Consider the following 17,409-nt stretch of genomic DNA (forward strand, 5'->3'; position numbering starts at 1 on the left):
ACATTTTATAAAATTAAATGTAAATTTTATTAAGGATTTCCAATTACATTATTTCAAATTTCTTAAATGGAGTAGAACCATTTTGGAACTGGAGAGATGGCAAAGATGAACACTGATATCCTTCGAAACCCCAACTTCATTAAGAGAACAATCCTCTGTAAACCACATCACCCTTATCTAATGAGACAAAATGGTATTACTCCCACACTTTGGCAATAGCTATTTCCTAAAGGAATGAAAAAAAATTAAACCCAACCTGGTATTGCTACTGTTAAGCTCATTAAAAATGGGACCCTATCTTTAGATTAACATTTTTTAAGTTCAGCTGTGTTCAACTGAAGTATGGGTACAAAAAAAAACCCAAAAACAAAACAAAACAAAAAAAACCCCAAAACAAAACCAACAAAAAACCCTCACAAAACAAGACAAAAAAACCCCCACACAAAACAGAGTGACTGATCACAGCAACCAATATCATTTTGAAAATGAAGAAAAATATAAGGTGTTTTCATAGCATTTTCCCTCTATAAACTATTTCAATTGGTTAAGGATTTTCAGTAGTTAATTAAAATCTCAGGAGTGAAACAGATAATACTATATAAATAACAAAATGTATTCATTCAACATTCTAAAAATGGAAGCTTTATTACTTCTAAAAGTGAGCCTAATGTTGTTTTATTATGAGCAGAAACTGTAAGCTGTTGTACTATTACAATCCAATTAGTCCACGCTTACTGCTAAACTTTAAGTTCACCACACAAAATTAACAGTGATTAGCCTGAGGTATTTTAAATGTCGCTCTACAATCCTCAAATGTAATGGCGTTCCACCCACCCCCACAGACAGTCTTATTTCTATTTTAGTACCATCTCTACAATATGGTCAAAACTAAAATAACTAAAAACAACCTTTGGACCTTGTCAAATAACTGGCTATCCATCCACTTGTTAAAATAAGAGCCACACAAAGAACGTTGTGTGACCAGATCCCAGAATAAGGTACTTAACTTTTGTTTTCTAGTTTATTTATCAAACTGTGGTAGAATAAAAGGCTGAATATCATACTTGTGGTGCAAACAGGTCCAAATTTTTAAGCTTTAATAAGGTTGAGAAACATTTCATATAATTTAATTTAATATGCCTAACACATGAGGTAGTTAAGTAAACAGTACTACCCATTTTAATACATAGTAAGCAAAAGCATGGGTAAATAGCATGCTCATACTTTAAACAATAAGAATTGGAATTAACCATAGAGGCTTGGGGCCCTCTCATGTTTCAACCAAAAGAAATAAAACTTAAATTTTCTTTTAAAAAATTACATCATTTGTCTTTGTCTTTTACACTTTCTTATTAGATGCAGTACACCTCTTCCGAAGTTGGCACCCTTTTCTTCAATATGCTGGTAAACTGAGTACAATGTTTAATTCAAGCTAGGGCTCTATTTATGCCTGAATTAGTACAAAATTAAGACATTATTTGTGAGAACTAAAATTACATTTGACATTTTTATTTTAGGCTGCAAAACCAAAAACAAGCAAGCAAACAACATAAAACTTGAAATGAACTTGTCAAATGATGAAAATTCATCCTTTCCAGGGAAGCAGAAGGTAGACCAGACCCTACCACAAAGGAAAGATGCTTAGTTAATGGAGGTTAAGTTTACGAATACAGTTAAAATAATAAAGCTTAACTTCTGAAAACACTAGGTTTTATTCACCTCCCTACGATAAAGTAACCAATAACCATACGACTGAGTTAGGGTTCTTTCCAGTTAACTACATCACCCAAAATATAAAAATCCATTAATAATCTAGGTTAATGTGTGTGTTCTTACTGGAAATTCTTAACCACAGCCTTATCTTGACAAGTTTTTTTATTAATAATAAATTGTTTTAGTATAGGCACTGTATTTCTCTAACAAAGTAATAAAGGGCAAAGCTAGTCCAAGCAAACTTAAACCCATGTAACTACCACCTGAAAAAATACTTTGGTTCTTCAAGGAAAAAAAATGGCAAAACAAAAAATCTGTTTCATTTAATAGTTGTTTTATTTTTGTAGCTGTTATCTAATAATTACATGATAAAAAATACCCCAGAAGAACCAAACTATGTAGCAATGAATGACAACGTGTGAGAGAATTTCTGCATTCAATATACCTGGCAGGAAAACTAAAGTTAAAATGCTAGGTAGAACAAAATTGTTTTTAAAATATCAATTCCTTTCCTTTAAAAAAAAAAAAGTACTGAGTCTACCAAGAAAACACAGAGACATAAGGCTGTAAGTAAGTAACAGTTGTGTTTAGGCTATTACAGTGCAGGTTGTCCTCAAGGCCACACACATCCTGCTTCACTGCTGCTTGCACTCTGCTGGGTTTTGATCCTTCTGTTAAAGGAAAACAAGAAGTCAATCTATCTTTTTCTACCTGTTTCAGTTAACTTTTCATTAGTAATTAACGACCTTAATTTTCACATTATCTCACTGCTGTCAAAAATTTTGCCAAATTAATGACAGGTTATAGCAACAATGGCAAATTTATTTACTTACGCATTAGCAGAAAACAGAAGTGCTAAAATAAATCCAAATTTTAAACTGTAGAATAAACTCTATAAATTGAGACATACTGAGCCATAATCTCATTAAATTAAATAACTAGGCCATTGAGGTTAGTCATAGTACCCAATATTTCTGCTTTCTTATAGATTAGTTATTAAAAAAATATTCATTCCATTCACAATTGAGCTGTTAGGAGTAATTCATACCTGTTAAAATATTTAATTTGATTTTTAACTATTCCCTCTTAGCTGCTCACTAGGTTAAAGTTATTTTCTGGGTATTTTATAGCATTTAGCAAATGAATGAATGTACTAAAGAGAAACCTGAGTTACAAATGAATCCTAGTAAAATGTACCATGGATTTTGTGGGAAGATAAAGGCCTTTACTAATCCTGGTAGGACAAATTCCAGGAATAAGACTGGGACTCAGAGATGGTGCAGAGTGGTGGTTGAAAGAATCTGAGCAAGCACTCCTGCATGCAGATGCTTTAAAAGCTGACCTTTGTTTATAAGCTTTCCTTTGGAAGGAAACAACCTAAAACTGTAAGCTATAATTTAAAATATTTCTAAAACACTATTTTTAAAAATGTACATGATAACATGCCATTAAAATAGAATCCTAGGACTTAAGTTATCCTGAAACTGGAAAATATAGTCAGAACCAAAAATAAAAGTTTCTTAGAAGAGGAGCATTGAAAGTATGTGTGCACTGTTGAAATGCCAGTGGCATTAAACACACACACACACTCAATGGACTAGACTTTAATATACAAATTAAACTTTATATATTCAGATATACCACCTCTTATTTATCCTGATTAAATTTAATAGAAACAACACTAATTTTGCTCACCTTTGAGTCATAGTCTGGATCATTTTCCTCATCTTCTTCTTCCCCTTCCTATATTAAAGTTCAAAATGCATCCATGAAGTAGGTACACAGTAGCAAGAAACGGCTCATAACGTAGGGAGAATTTAACACAAGTTACTCTATAGGTCAACAGAATTTCATGATTACAAAGTTTGGTGACAATGCAATTTAATTTGAAAGCTTCTAATATGAAAAATTTCCCAACACAACTTGAGACATCCAGACAGCTTTTATTGAAAAGATTTACTGCAGCCAACGTTGAAAAAGTTTACTGCAGCTTTTGACTTCTTCAAAGAGCTGATAACCCTGCAGCAGAACAGAATTATTTGAAATAAAAAAAATATTCTGAGTTTTGCAATTTATTTATTGAAACCTCATACATACATTGTTTGGCTGTAGATTCTAAAATTGTAATTTTTCCAAAAATGTTTTTATCCCACATCACAGAATAATGATTATATAGCAAAGGAATACATAAGTCACTCAATTTCCTTCTGTGTTTGAAACAGAATTATCTGCTCATTTGGTAAACATTACCTCATCCGCTTCTTCACCTTCTTCATCATACTAAAAAAAGGAAAAAAAATCAAGTTTGATGAAGCTAACAAACTTTTGAGAACAGTATTATTCACATTCATCACTGTATCCATTAATAATTAAAAAGAGGAAAAATACCTTCCCTGAAGTGACCGACTATGAATTAAAACAAGAACAATAGCTGTAGGAATCACTCGGGCCAGTGCCATAGAAATCTGATAATTTGAAAAAATCAGAGCAAAGTACCAATTGCAGATAAAGTATGATCAAGCAGCTATTACTGTAAATACTACTTTTTTGTACTTATGTGTGAAACACACTGCATAGAAAGTTCTTTTGAATACTGCCATTTAGCAATGATTCCCAAACCTTTGAGGGTAGCCTAATTTGACCTTAATCATTAGGTAATATCCCTAGGGATAAAAACTCTATGCTTTCTAATATGATTATCTCAAGCACTTAAAAAGTCCTACCATGTTTTATTTGGTTAGACAAGATCATAATAGTTCTACAATACTAAGCAAACATAATTTTCACTGATCTAGCCGGTCTTCAAGCAACAAATGGACCCAAAGATGATCTACTTAAAACAATTCAGTCAAGTTATCTATAGGAAATCAGTAATTATCCTAATTGCATTATTCTGTCTTGCTTTCTAAAAATCACCACATCTATTCATTAAACCCCTCACCAATTCTGACTATCATACCCTCACCAAAAGATTTTACTGCAGGATTCAGATTCACTCACATCATCATCATCATCTTCAATAGCTTCCCCAGTAAAATACAACACTGATCTTGGAATTATACGCTCACGTAAAAAGTGACCGATTTCAAAGTCTGCAGCAAGGATAGCTTCAGCATCATCATCCTATTTTTAAAAGAAAGCACAAAATTTAGTAACTCTGTTATTTAATTTGGTACATGCAAGACTGTTGGGTTTAAATCATGAAGAAACTCAATTTCACTCTTAACTTCCCATCATTTTAAACTAGTTTACACGTGGTGTTATCAAACAGTTATTTAAAGGTTTTTAATAAAAAGAAATTGTTAAAAATTAAGTGTACATACTCAGAGAAATTTTGGGAAATAAAAATTAGAGCAGGTTATTGCTTACTTTTTATGGCTTGAAAAGTAAAATATAAATAAGTAACTTGGTTATATGACTAAAATTTTTCCTTTTAAAATATTAGTTACTGAAAACACCAAGTGGAAAAATAGAAGGAATCTCAGTTTTAATAAGGAGAGAAACTATATAGTCTTGAAAACCTGAATCCCTCACAGCAATATCTGCCAAGTCTCAAAAGGAAAAAACCAAAAAAACAAAAAACAAAAAACCTTAGCTTTTCAGCATTTCTCAGTGAAAGCACCAGGAGTATTTTAAATGGAATTTTTCAGATGCATAGTCTTCTCTATGCACTGCAAGGCTTGGGACAAAATGCTAGGAGCAACTACTTCCCTCTGCACTTTTGAAAACCAATCTTAATTTCACACACAGGAAACAATTCAATAAATAAATAACAATTCAGCTTACCAGATCGCCACTCTCAGGAACTGCAAAATTAAGAAGAGAAATTCAAATGAGTTAAAAATTAAACAAAACTTACTATGAAACAACTAAAAATACCCAAACTAAAACACTATTTACCTTCAGGAGGAGCAAAAAAATTAAAGAAAGAATCATTGGAAACTGTTTTGGTCACAGTACGAACTGTCCCACGTCCCTTGTGTTTCTGCTTCTTTTTAATGGTTTTCAAAGTGACATTCTTCCCTTTTTTCCAATCTATCTGGCACCTTCCAAAACAAAGGGGAAAAAAACTTCTGTCACAATGAACACATTACTTTTAATTGCATGCAGAACTAAAATTGTTCTAAATAAATAGTATATTAACTTAAAATCTTAGAGGGAAAAACTGGTCCAAATGTTTTCTGTAGCAATGTAAAGAGAAAATTTTATTTATTTATTTATTTATTTATTTATTTATTTATTTATTTATTTATTTATTTATTAATATATTTAATTGTTGTTCAAGTACAGTTTTCTTTTACTCCCATCCCAGCCCACCCCCCCAGTGTTCCCCACCCCCCTTAGTTTTTGTCCCTGTGTCCTTTATACTTGTTCCTGCAAACCCTTCCCCTTTCCCCCTGAAATTCCCTCCCCTCTCCCCTCTGCTCACTGTCAGCCTGTTCTGTATTAAAAATTTATTTCTAAATAATTTTTTTCAATAAATATATTCACAATTACCACAAATTCACAATATAATAAATTAAAACATGCACTTCCTTTGGAGAAATATCTGTAATAGCCCACAAGCCAAGAAAAATTCTAGGAAAATGGTTAAGTTCTCAGAAAACATTTTATTCAAACATTTGTTTGAAAATAAACTACGTATGTATGTATCAAGCACACACACCAGAAAATACCAGTATCACAAATCATAAGTAAAACAAAAACATGTAGCATTGTTAATATAGTAAAATTAAAACTCACCCTGTACAACCCATAATTTCTGGTCCATCAAAAGAAAAGGGATCAGAATCATCTGGTTCTGACCTCATCCTATATGTCTTTGTCAACACTTCATTTGTGAAATACTCATTGGGTTCAAAGTGAAATTCTAAAACAAAGCTCTTAAAAAAAAAAGTATAAAAGCTAATTAAATTCCTACATCATCATTTTCGATGCTTTAGTAAATAAAGCTTGAACTGACCAAGTCCCCCTTTCTCCCTCCGTCCCCACGAAGATGACTTGTAAATCTTACACTAGACCCTGAGCTTGACAGAGAAAAACCCCAACCTCGTACATACCAATGTAAGAATCTAGAAACTACAGTAACTTTGCCCATACTTCACATAATATCACTGATGGTTTTTGGGAGAAGCTATTGGTTGGTTTCTCATAATGGGGAAGTAGAGACCTTCTAACATCTTGTTTTATGTAATTCCCAGATATATGCCTTTTAAATACAGAAAAAGTATTTTTGTATTTATGTACCTTTGGTATTATTTTTTAGTCCATTTTTTAATCCAGGATCAAGAATAGACTGTATTTTTAAAATAGTTAAAAGGTAGGAGAAAGAATAAATGTTGTATCACGTTATCAACATCAAAACATTTATTTTTTGCCAATAATTAAGAATACCAAGTATCATTTTGAATTTCTTCCACCCCCTCAACTTATCACGTCTTTTAAAAAAATTTCCATTTGCCCTGGCTGGTATAGCTCAGTGGATTGAGTACAGGTCTGGGAACCAAATGACCATGGTTCAATCCCCAGTCAGGGAACAAGCCTGGGTTGCAGGCCAGTTCCCAGCAGAGTACGCATGAGGCAACCATACGTTGATATTCCTCTCCCTCTCTCCTTTCCTTCCCCTCTAAAGTAAATAAAAATCTTTTAAAAAGCTTACTTTAAAAAAAAAATTCCCTTTAGTTATTTGTAAACACCTAATGTTACAAAATTAAAAGTATTTCAAAGTTTTTACCATAGGCTGGCCAGCATCTGAGAACTTCACTTTAATATCTTTCAAATGCTTCAGAATAGGCTCATCATGTTCCTTCAAATTAAAAATAAATAAGTAAGTAAGTAAGGTGGCATTTTAAAATTAGTGTTATGTTACTGGACGTTAAACATTTTAAAATGAAGTTTTATGTAGCAATGACAACATCATTACCCACACTGACTGGGATGAAGAATACAAAAACCAAGTCTAACATAAGCATGTTTGCTTTTGTAACTACTGCCCTTCGCTGCTTTTGTTCCTTTCAATCTGCTTGATGCTTTCCTTCTTGGCTAAGGTAGAAATTCAATAAGCAGTCATTGTTTTGAGGTTTCTTTTTCTTGACATTAATTTCCAACAATCACAGTATCAGGCAAGAATACAGTACAGATGGTAGGGGCTCAAGAAATGTTTCTGATTAGGAGGGGCAATGTTTCCCAGAAAAAGTGACAATTATAAAGAAGTTAAAGATATTTATAGCATTCTTTTAAATGCAAATGTTCCTTGGAATAGTAATTTCAGACTGAAACATCTTTTGGATAAGACAAGTGAAACTGTTGAGTCTTTCACATCCTGCCGTTACACTAAGCATCTAAGACAGAAGGTATAAAGCCACGAGAAAGGAATAGAGACTAATGGGCAATTATCAAATGGACCATTTCATTATCTAGTTTTTTAAAGTGAATCATAATTTATTTGGTTATATTAAACAAAGCTGCAATACTACCTCCACACATAACAGCTCTTTCGAAGAAGGCTATCACTCTTTAAATATCGACAGTGACGAGACTAGTTATCAGACATTTAAATTTCAAAGCTTTATTCTCTAAGGTAAACTGCCATTTTTTAGAATATTACCTGAACCATATCACTGAGCAAGTCAACATTCTTAAAAACAGTCAACCAAAATTCAGGGATTCCCTTGGGGTCTTGTTTTTCTTCATCCTTTTTCTCATCTTCAATCTTGGCCTTTTCTTGCAGTTCCTCCTTGATAAATAACAGCATGTAACTATTGAATATTTAGATTAGACTCTTAGACTATATATTCCCTTAATTTAAATGCAGTGGGTGAAGTATAGAAACCAACAAACCCTCAATTAGTAATTACAATGTTCAGTCCTAATAGTTCTAGTCCAATTGTGTAAACACTGCTGTTACCCATACCAAACCCACTTTTATAAAATAGTAACTTTTAAACATAGTAAACAGGAAAACCAAAAGAAATATAAAACTTGTCCCATGTTTTAAATTCCTAATGTTTTTAAATCATTCATCAATGTTTTTTCAACAAAATATTGTATTATCTTAATCAACCAACATTAAAATAGCAATTCTGGAGAAACGGGGTCACGTAACAGCACCGACACTTGTGCCCTGCCATTACTAGTTGTAGGCAACTCACTTAGAGGCCTCCATCTCTTCACTTGAAAAAAGTGAACAATCCTCTGCATGTCATCAAGTTCAAAGGAAAAGTTATTTCCAAGGTACAAGACATACTAAATTAAAAGTTGGTACCAACCGAAATTTCATCTTCCTCATCTGGTTTCCATTCACATTCTTCTTCTGTAGGTTCATAAATTGCATTAATAATCTCAAATCGCTAAAATGATTGAAAAAAAAAATGGGTTACATAAAAACACTGACACCCAAGCAAAAAACTATGTTTCTCATTAAGAACCCAAAGAGCCCTGGCTGGTGTGGCTCAGTGGGTTGAGTGCCGTACTGAGAACCAAAGGGTTGTGAGTTCAATTCCCAGTCACGGTACATGCCTAGGTTGCAGGCCAGGTCTCCAGTAACGGAGCGCTCAAGGGGCAACCACACATCAATGTTCTCTTCCTCTCTTTCTCCCTCCCTTCCCCTCTCTAAAAATAAAAAATAAAATATTATAAAATACATATATATAAAGAACCCATAGATTTAACTAATGTATACCACAACTTAAATATTACTGATAGTCTTCCCAAATTCATACATGTATTAACTATTTTACTGAGAGGTCTACATTGTTTCCGGAACTTTATTACCTTCTTGATATTTAAATAAATAAAACGAAATAATAAAAAGCATTACCTTATCAAATAAAGGCTGATAGAGAACAGCATACTTTCTTTCAAGGTCATGAACTTCCTCATAGAACTTGGCTTCTATCTGTGCACATTTAACCTGAAGGTTTTTGAGAGCATTCACTCGTCTTTTAACTACCTTAGGCAAGCTGAAAGGACAGAAAGCATCAGTTACGTAGCTTCACCGTAAGACACAAGTCACACTTCTTTTATCTTACTGAAACTGAAGCATAAAAGTAAACGATAGATTTCCTATATGAAGCCAAGATATACTAATTTAAAGTAAATGAACTTACAGTAAACTGATAGAAAAATGTAAATCATATTATCAACCCAGATCTTTCATCATACTCATGGTTCAGTTTTGTTTTCAGTAAGGGCATCTCAGCTGTAAAATACAGTCTACCTTATAAAGTTAAAATGTCATAAATGACAATGCTAACTCTAAGAACAACAATGATAGCCTAAATTTTCTTAAAAAAAAAAAAGAAAGAAAAACGAGTATCTCACCTGTACACATCAGTATTGGGGGAAAGGGAGTATGTATATATTGCAAAAAAGGACAGTAGCCTACACCACTATTTTCTATTTTAGCCTCTATTTAATTTGGAATTTGAAATTAAGTAAGAATGTATTATTTTATGATGAAGAGACTTGGGTTTTTTAACTAACAGCTTTACTGAGATACCATTCATGTATTATACATTTACTGTGACACACAGATTTTTAAAATGTTATACACACCTAGTCTGTGAGCCCCTCAAAGAACTGCTTACACTTATTTATGAACCACCCCACCTGCCAAAATATGCTCATACTCAAAATTTACCTAACTCCAGGGAGTCTGTGTAACAGATTCACAATCTAGGTTAGAATTTCCTGCCAAAAACAGATTGTCGTGTATCAAGTAATTATTTTACCTATCCACAACTTTAGTTACGATAATCAAAAGTAAAAAACAAATACCTAAAAGATATCAATGTTTTATTTATAACAATTAAAAACAAAAAGCTTAATGTTGCTCTGTCAGCGGACTGCTGGTCACTACTTGGACTCTGGCTCAGAACCCACAAGCACTGCCTCCTTCACCCCCTCAAATCTGGGTACAATGGATTACAACCAGGAGACTGCCTCCTCCCAAAGAAGCCAAAACACTTGCCCAAAATCGTCAGCAAACTGCATCTGATACAACTGGAACTCTCGTTCAGCTCATCCCATCCCCTTCTCCTTAAACTCCACAGGACCAATACAAACCAGAGTCTGAGTTTCATTCCTCCCTCAATACTCATTATTAGAATAACGCTTAGAGTTCAGTACCCCTAAGCTAGACACCTGAATACAATTTCTATGAAAGAATGAAATCTGAAGCAGCATCATTAGTAAGAATTTTGAGAGAATAAATATACTTAGAGATGAGGGAATATCCTAACAATATGAGACAAGACCAAGAAATCGAAAACAAAGTAGGAATATTATGAAAGATACAATAACTAAAATGACCAACAAATAGGATAAACAAGAAAAGCTCAACTGAAGAAAAAGTCCATGAGGTTTATTTAAAAGGTGTCCTGATAAGAGACAGAAAAGCTGTGAGATATGAATGAGAAATTGAACAATAGCTGAAAAAAAGGGGGAGATGAATATCTAAAGAAATGAGAATCTCAGTGAGTTAAAGCAATATAAAAATCCTATTCTACTCCCAGACATGTATCAGAAGACAAAGAAAATTCTAAGAGTTCACAATGAAGAAAGCAAATAACCTACAAAAGAAATCAGACTGACATCAGGTTTCAAAAGAAAACACCGTATATATGTCAGAAGTAATAAAGTGAATCTTTAGGATAACCGAGCCCTTTAAACTTACAATTTTATAGCCAAACTATTATTCAGATATGAAGGCAAAATAAAAAGTATATGAGGTATATCAGGCTTCAGAAAGTATGCCAAATACTCATTGTAATCATTAAAAATAATTTTTTAATTAAGTTAAAAAATCCAAGAGAGGCTATAGATAAGGCATGGGTGCTCAAACACCTTAATAAATTTTACTGTTCCCTTGAAGAAACTGAAAGAGTATTAGAAGTCATATAAAAAATACAGATACTGGTAAATTTTTTTAAATCAATCAGTAAATTTATAAACAATATAGATATAGGTAAATTTAAAAAATAAAAAAAATTAATTTAGGTATTAAGGTTAGAGCCTTTACCATAGTAACAACAAAAAAAGAATGCATTAACTTTGAACCAGCAAAAGACAACTCTATTCAATGAAAGCAGAAAAGAAAAAACAAACACAATTTAAAAATAAGGAAAAGACAGTAGCAATTGAACCCAAAAGCATTAGCAATTTTAAGAAATGCAAAGAGTTGAAATTACTAATAAAGAAGCAAACATACACATTAGAATAAGATACAAGGGTGAAAAAAGACATACCAGGTAAACAAAACCCAAAAGAAAGCTATCTTAATATCAGAAATAACAGAATTTACAACACAACCCACAAGTGACAGATTTACAGGGAGAAACAGGTAAATTACACAGAGCTTTTTAACTTATCCTTCCCAGACTGTTGTATCAATTAGAAAGTAATTGATAAGGAGAATGTGAACACCAAAAGGATTAAGCTTGGGTTATTAATTTCAGCATATATATCTCCATACTTAACATTCATAAAAACAGAATATTAAGGCCAAAATGATACAAAGTAACCATTTAAAAAATCAAATTACTAAGCATTTAACTAAAGAAATTAGAAAGAGGAACTAGAAAACTAGAAACAAGGAAATAACATTAAAGCCAGAGAAAGAGCAGCAATTAAGAACAACAACAACAAAAACAAAAATATGAAAATGAAAAACCAAAAGCTGGTTCTAAAAAACCAGTAACACTGAAGCAACTGGCAAAACGAGTGAAGATTCAAAATACAGAATACAAATGAAAAATAATCGGGTCCCTAAAAATATCATGAATTATATACAGTAATCAGTTTTAAAACTAGTAAAATGCATGTATTTTTAGAAATGCTTACATTTCGAAACTGGCTCGAGAACTCGAAGAGGTCAATTAGAAAGCAGAAAGGGAAGGAGTGAAGGAGGGAGGGAAGGGGAAACATTCCCCAGGACCTCTATTTCCCAAATCCCAACGGTCCAAGTCCATTTTTAAAGGAGTTCTACCAACTGTTCAAGAAATAGTTAATTTCTATCTTGTACAAGTGATTCCAGAAAACAGGAAAAAAGTAAAAGCAACCACATTTCATCAGGCAATCAAAATCTTCAGTCTAAAACCAGGGGATACAATTACCACCCCGAAAGCTTTATTGTACATATATACACAAATGCACACATCTAAGTTCCTATGTTCATTTCACTAATGAATAAGGACTCTGAATAAAATATTAACTATCCAACTCAATGATGAAACAACACATAATGATTAAGTTTATTCCAGGAATGCAAGGTTAGTTTGATATCCAAAATATGTATTTCCAAAAAATATATATTTAATAATGCACTTAACAAATTCAAAGAAAAAGTCGAAAAACAATCTAAAGTAATACATAAAAAAGGTCATAAAAAATCACAGAGACACAATTATTTAATGGGGATTTTATATTCACTCCTGGTTAAGAGTAGAAAGAAGACAAAGATGCCCATTTTAACACTAATGCTTACCATAATACTGGAAGTCCTGGCAGTGTTATAAAGAAAGAAAAGTAAATATGCAGTATAGCGTAATATGGAAGGTTGGAGGTAAACTGCCATTATTTGCAGATAAGATCTTTTGCCCATGGGAGAAAATACAGAACAAATTACTATATTAAGTGTAGCAAAATTTCTAGATATAAAAATCAACTTTCTCTACCATGTTAATCTATGTTTATTCAATGAAATTGCTATCAAAACTTCAGTGTGCTTTTGAAAGAACCCTGATAAACTTCCTGTTAACCATACATACCATAAGGGTCTATAAATGGTTGTTAGGTCAGTCCTGGCAGGCGGGGGGTATGTGTGAGGTAAGGGGTAGTAAAAGAAAGCAACTCACCCTGACAGATATTAAAACATACTATAAAGGCATAGTAATTCAGTGTGACAATGACAGAAGTGATGACCAAAAAAAAAAACAAAAACAAAAACCAATGACACAGCTCAAAGACAAACAGGTGTTTATAAAGACAGTGATATACTATTAAGGTGATACCACAAATAAAAGAAAATGAACTGTTTGAAGTGTTACAAAAACTAGCTCACTAACAAAGAAAGAAAGAAAGGCAGAAGAAAAAGAAAAAATGGATGCCTATTCACACCTGATACAAAGGTATACTCTAAAGAGATTAAAGATCTAAAGATAAAAAGTAAAACTAGTCAATAGGAAATAGAGAAGGAACCAGAAGGACTTAACTTCAAAAGAACAAACCATTAAGTTAAAAAAATTAACAAATATAAAAAGTTATAACTTCTGTATAACAAAGGATGCTATATGTAAATAAAAATGACACAACAGATTTACAAAGTCTAAAAATGAAAAGGAATTAATACCTAGAATACGCACCTAAAAACTCCTGCAAAACAAGAAAAAGACAGCAAACCCCAATAGGAAAAAGGGCAAAGGTTACAAATGAGCAACCAAAGATCCTCACAATCATGAAGAGAAATTCATGACAAAGTCAGGAAAACAAAAAACAAACAAACAAAAACAAGTAAGACTGCACCTCTTCCACTGGTAAAAATAAAATTAAAAAAACAACAAACTATAAAGCTGAATAATGCCAAATATTGGAAAGGATACAAATATAAAGGACAGTGCACTGGACACATGCATTCTAGAAAGCAAGTGGGAAGAACTTAAGGCTTGCGAACTCTTAACTAGCAATCCCACTGGTAAATACAAGGAAATTCTTACATAGTTCCTTAAGAGAACATGTACAAAAACAACCATTACAATAAACTTTGTGCTAATTGAGCTCGGAGGTGATCTAGGTATCCATCAAAGAAAAAACATAGTAAAACATGGTGGACAAACATCATGAGACACAGGCAACATCCAGAGGCCAGAAGATAATAGAAGTACATATAGAGAGCAACAACACAGATGGATCTTAAAATCATAAGGCCATGTAAAAAAATTATAAGCACAATAGGATATTTGGGCTATTAATGATTCATATGACCAACAAAATAAATTAAAAATCTGTTATTTCTTCTAATTCTGTACATTTCTAACCAATCTCTAAACAAATCTCAGAAATGAATAAGATCAGTATAGTTCCTGTGGAGATGAGAATAAACTTTAAAAGACCAACCCTAAATTGGTGGTACTTAAGCAAAACAAACTCCAAATAATCCTATACTAGACATTAACAAACATTAGCTTTCCACTATTACATACATTAAGTCCCAGATGGTCTTAAAAATAGACACACCTGCAATACTGATTACAGAAAGAGAAGTAAGGACTATGAAAAAGAAGAACTTGTACCTTTCAATGTATCCTGTTGGTGTTTCTACCAGACCATCAAGTCTTTCTTGGAGGGCTGCAAGAATCTGAGGATTTTGCATCATCTGAACAGTCAGCTGACGCGCTTAAAAAAAAAAGGGCATCAAAGAAGGATTTTATGAAAATATATTATGCTATTTTAATAGGACAATCCAATCATGGGGTTTCCCTGACTAGCCAGTGATTGCTGGTATGAGTAGAGACAAGCAGCAAGCTAAAGAAAATTCATTCTAGAAAACGCAGCATGTAAGAAAAGTTCAGATTCCTAAGGATCTCTAATCCATGCCATTTCTCAAGACCATTCATACAACTATCAACAGTATCCTTTCTCTTCCCACTATCTTGTGTTTCAGCCATTGTGCAATTTGGGAAGCTCAAAGCTTCATCCAGATGCCTAACTACCCCCCTCTTGATAATCCTTCAAAGGCAGACAACACATCAGAAAACTGCAAACAGTGACAGTTACAAAGCCTGGGTAAGAAAGTGGAATGAGTGACCTGAATGTTTATTTGATGTTTGTTTGTATAATGTGCCTGGGTGTGTCCCAATGGAGAAAGCTAACAGGTGATAGTTAAAGGCTGTAACTAAAGCCAAACAAAATTTGGTTATCAATGGTACCTGAAAATTATACTTGATCCAAAAATAAGCTAGATTTATGAAAAAGTTCTGCTATCTTTTCTTCACCAATAGACACTCCCCCAAATTGCATTTTCCCAATTACATTTTTGGAGTTCAATTTACTTCTAATATTAATTTGGTTATCAGATGACGTACCATTCTGATAACCAACATGCCTTTAGAAGAGTATCAATATTGACCACTAAAGACCGTCCATTATCTTTTAAGAAAATGTAGCAAGATAAAAGCTAAAACTGTAAGTTCTAGAGTCTTTTAACAACCTTATTCTGGTTTAAAAATTAAAAGTTGAGTCATCTGATACCTTAATATTCTTGGCCCGTATCTACAGGATATAACCTAAAACAGTGTAACTCCCCACCACCATGGACCTCAATGTCTGTTGTTTGACGGGAATGGATTAAAAAAGACACGCGTACACACAACTTTATATTGTCTACGTGTTGAATACAAAACATTTTCAAGTAAGTAAGCCTAAGCCAGTGGTATTTGTTTAAAATCACCACTGAAACAACTCCCACCACCACCTCTAACATTTCTGTTTTGCAGGCCAGTGCTCAATCCACTGAGTCACACCATCCAAGGCTTAACATTTCTGAACTGAAGCAAAACTCATGGTAGCTAAACTGTTTGCCACAGCTATGCCATGTCACTCTAGTAGTAAAGGGTATACACAGTGACTTGAGGCATCACTATACCCATACCTTCCTCCATTACTACTATTTCAGCCCATCTTGCCTCCATCCCTCCCCCTACAACATACAAGGACTTACTGAAATGAGGCATGGGCCAGTGGATAAAGCGGACAAGGATCAAAAAGAGAATGGTACTTATTACTACCCTCTAGAAGACATGTGCCAGTAATCACTGATCCTGAAAAATTTAAATACCTTTGATTTTTGTTTCTTCACCAGTTTCTTCTTCTTCTACTTCTTCAACATCATCCAAATCTTGATCAAGTTCAGACTGTTCTTTGCTACAATATTACAGTATCACACCAAGTTCAAATGTACAAAATTACCAAAAATAAAAAAATACAAAGACTTCATTTTCTAAGTTGAAATGACTCTTTCAAAAATATGAAATAGGAAACTCAAAAGATAACTGTTTTCTTTCTAACTCTGTATGTAAGCAAGTACAAATACTTAAAATTGCACTTAAAGCAAATGGTCAAATACAACATTTATTCTTCAAGCTTTAAAAATGTGGTTTAACAGGTTTTGATTCAGAGAATGTAGTTACAGGAAGTATGTGCTTTCTCCCAATATCTAATGCTTTTTCTTAGTAACAGTACTCTAATTTGCAAGAAGGCAGTTCACAAATCTAAAATATCTACATTTCCAGACTACCCTTTAATTTAGATGTGGCTATGTGACTGTTTTAGCAGCGAAAGAAAAAGTAGTAGCATAGAACTTTGAAGAAGATTTCTTTATAGGACAGCAAACAGTTGGGAGACCTTTGTGACCTTGTTTCCTCCCTAGTGTATGGATGTCATGGCTAGAGCCCCAGCAGCCACATTGGATCATGAGGCAACCTAGATCATGGAAGTAACCAGCTAAGGATGAAAGAGTTTGGAAAAACAGGAGAGTCCTGTATCCCTGATGGCTGTGGAGCAGGAGTATCAGCCTGTACTCCTTACCTTTGTGGACCTTCCTCCTTTCTCAGTACTTCACAGTACAGATGGGAAAGAATAGTAAAAGTTACCGAGACTATTCCATGCTTAGAGCAAAGCCAGGAGGATGGCACCAATGAA

General features: G+C 33.3%; 1 protein-coding gene across 6 annotated transcripts in view; it reads right to left on the minus strand.

Moving 5' to 3' along the window:
* Window positions 1-1,493: 1,493 nt before the first annotated feature.
* The window catches only part of NAP1L1 (nucleosome assembly protein 1 like 1), a 30,052-nt gene continuing 14,136 nt past the window's right edge, over window positions 1,494-17,409 (minus strand). For 2 of the 6 annotated variants that reach the window (XM_037144714.2, XM_053661904.1), the window contains exons 3-15: window positions 16,547-16,632; window positions 15,003-15,105; window positions 9,533-9,674; window positions 8,982-9,062; window positions 8,321-8,449; window positions 7,448-7,519; window positions 6,457-6,596; window positions 5,614-5,759; window positions 5,500-5,519; window positions 4,714-4,836; window positions 3,964-3,993; window positions 3,409-3,456; window positions 2,031-2,384 (exon numbers count right to left, since the gene is read on the minus strand). In XM_037144714.2, the coding sequence (XP_037000609.1) occupies window positions 2,349-2,384; window positions 3,409-3,456; window positions 3,964-3,993; window positions 4,714-4,836; window positions 5,500-5,519; window positions 5,614-5,759; window positions 6,457-6,596; window positions 7,448-7,519; window positions 8,321-8,449; window positions 8,982-9,062; window positions 9,533-9,674; window positions 15,003-15,105; window positions 16,547-16,632 (1,156 nt within the window). In that variant the 3' untranslated portion in view covers window positions 2,031-2,348. The other 4 variants (XM_037144715.2, XM_037144716.2, XM_053661903.1 and 1 more) reach the window with 4 other exon arrangements.

This window comes from Artibeus jamaicensis, unplaced genomic scaffold (assembly GCF_021234435.1).
Source record: "Artibeus jamaicensis isolate MK-2021 breed Jamaican fruit bat unplaced genomic scaffold, CSHL_Jam_final contig_233, whole genome shotgun sequence".
In the NCBI taxonomy this organism is placed as follows: domain Eukaryota; kingdom Metazoa; phylum Chordata; class Mammalia; order Chiroptera; family Phyllostomidae; genus Artibeus; species Artibeus jamaicensis.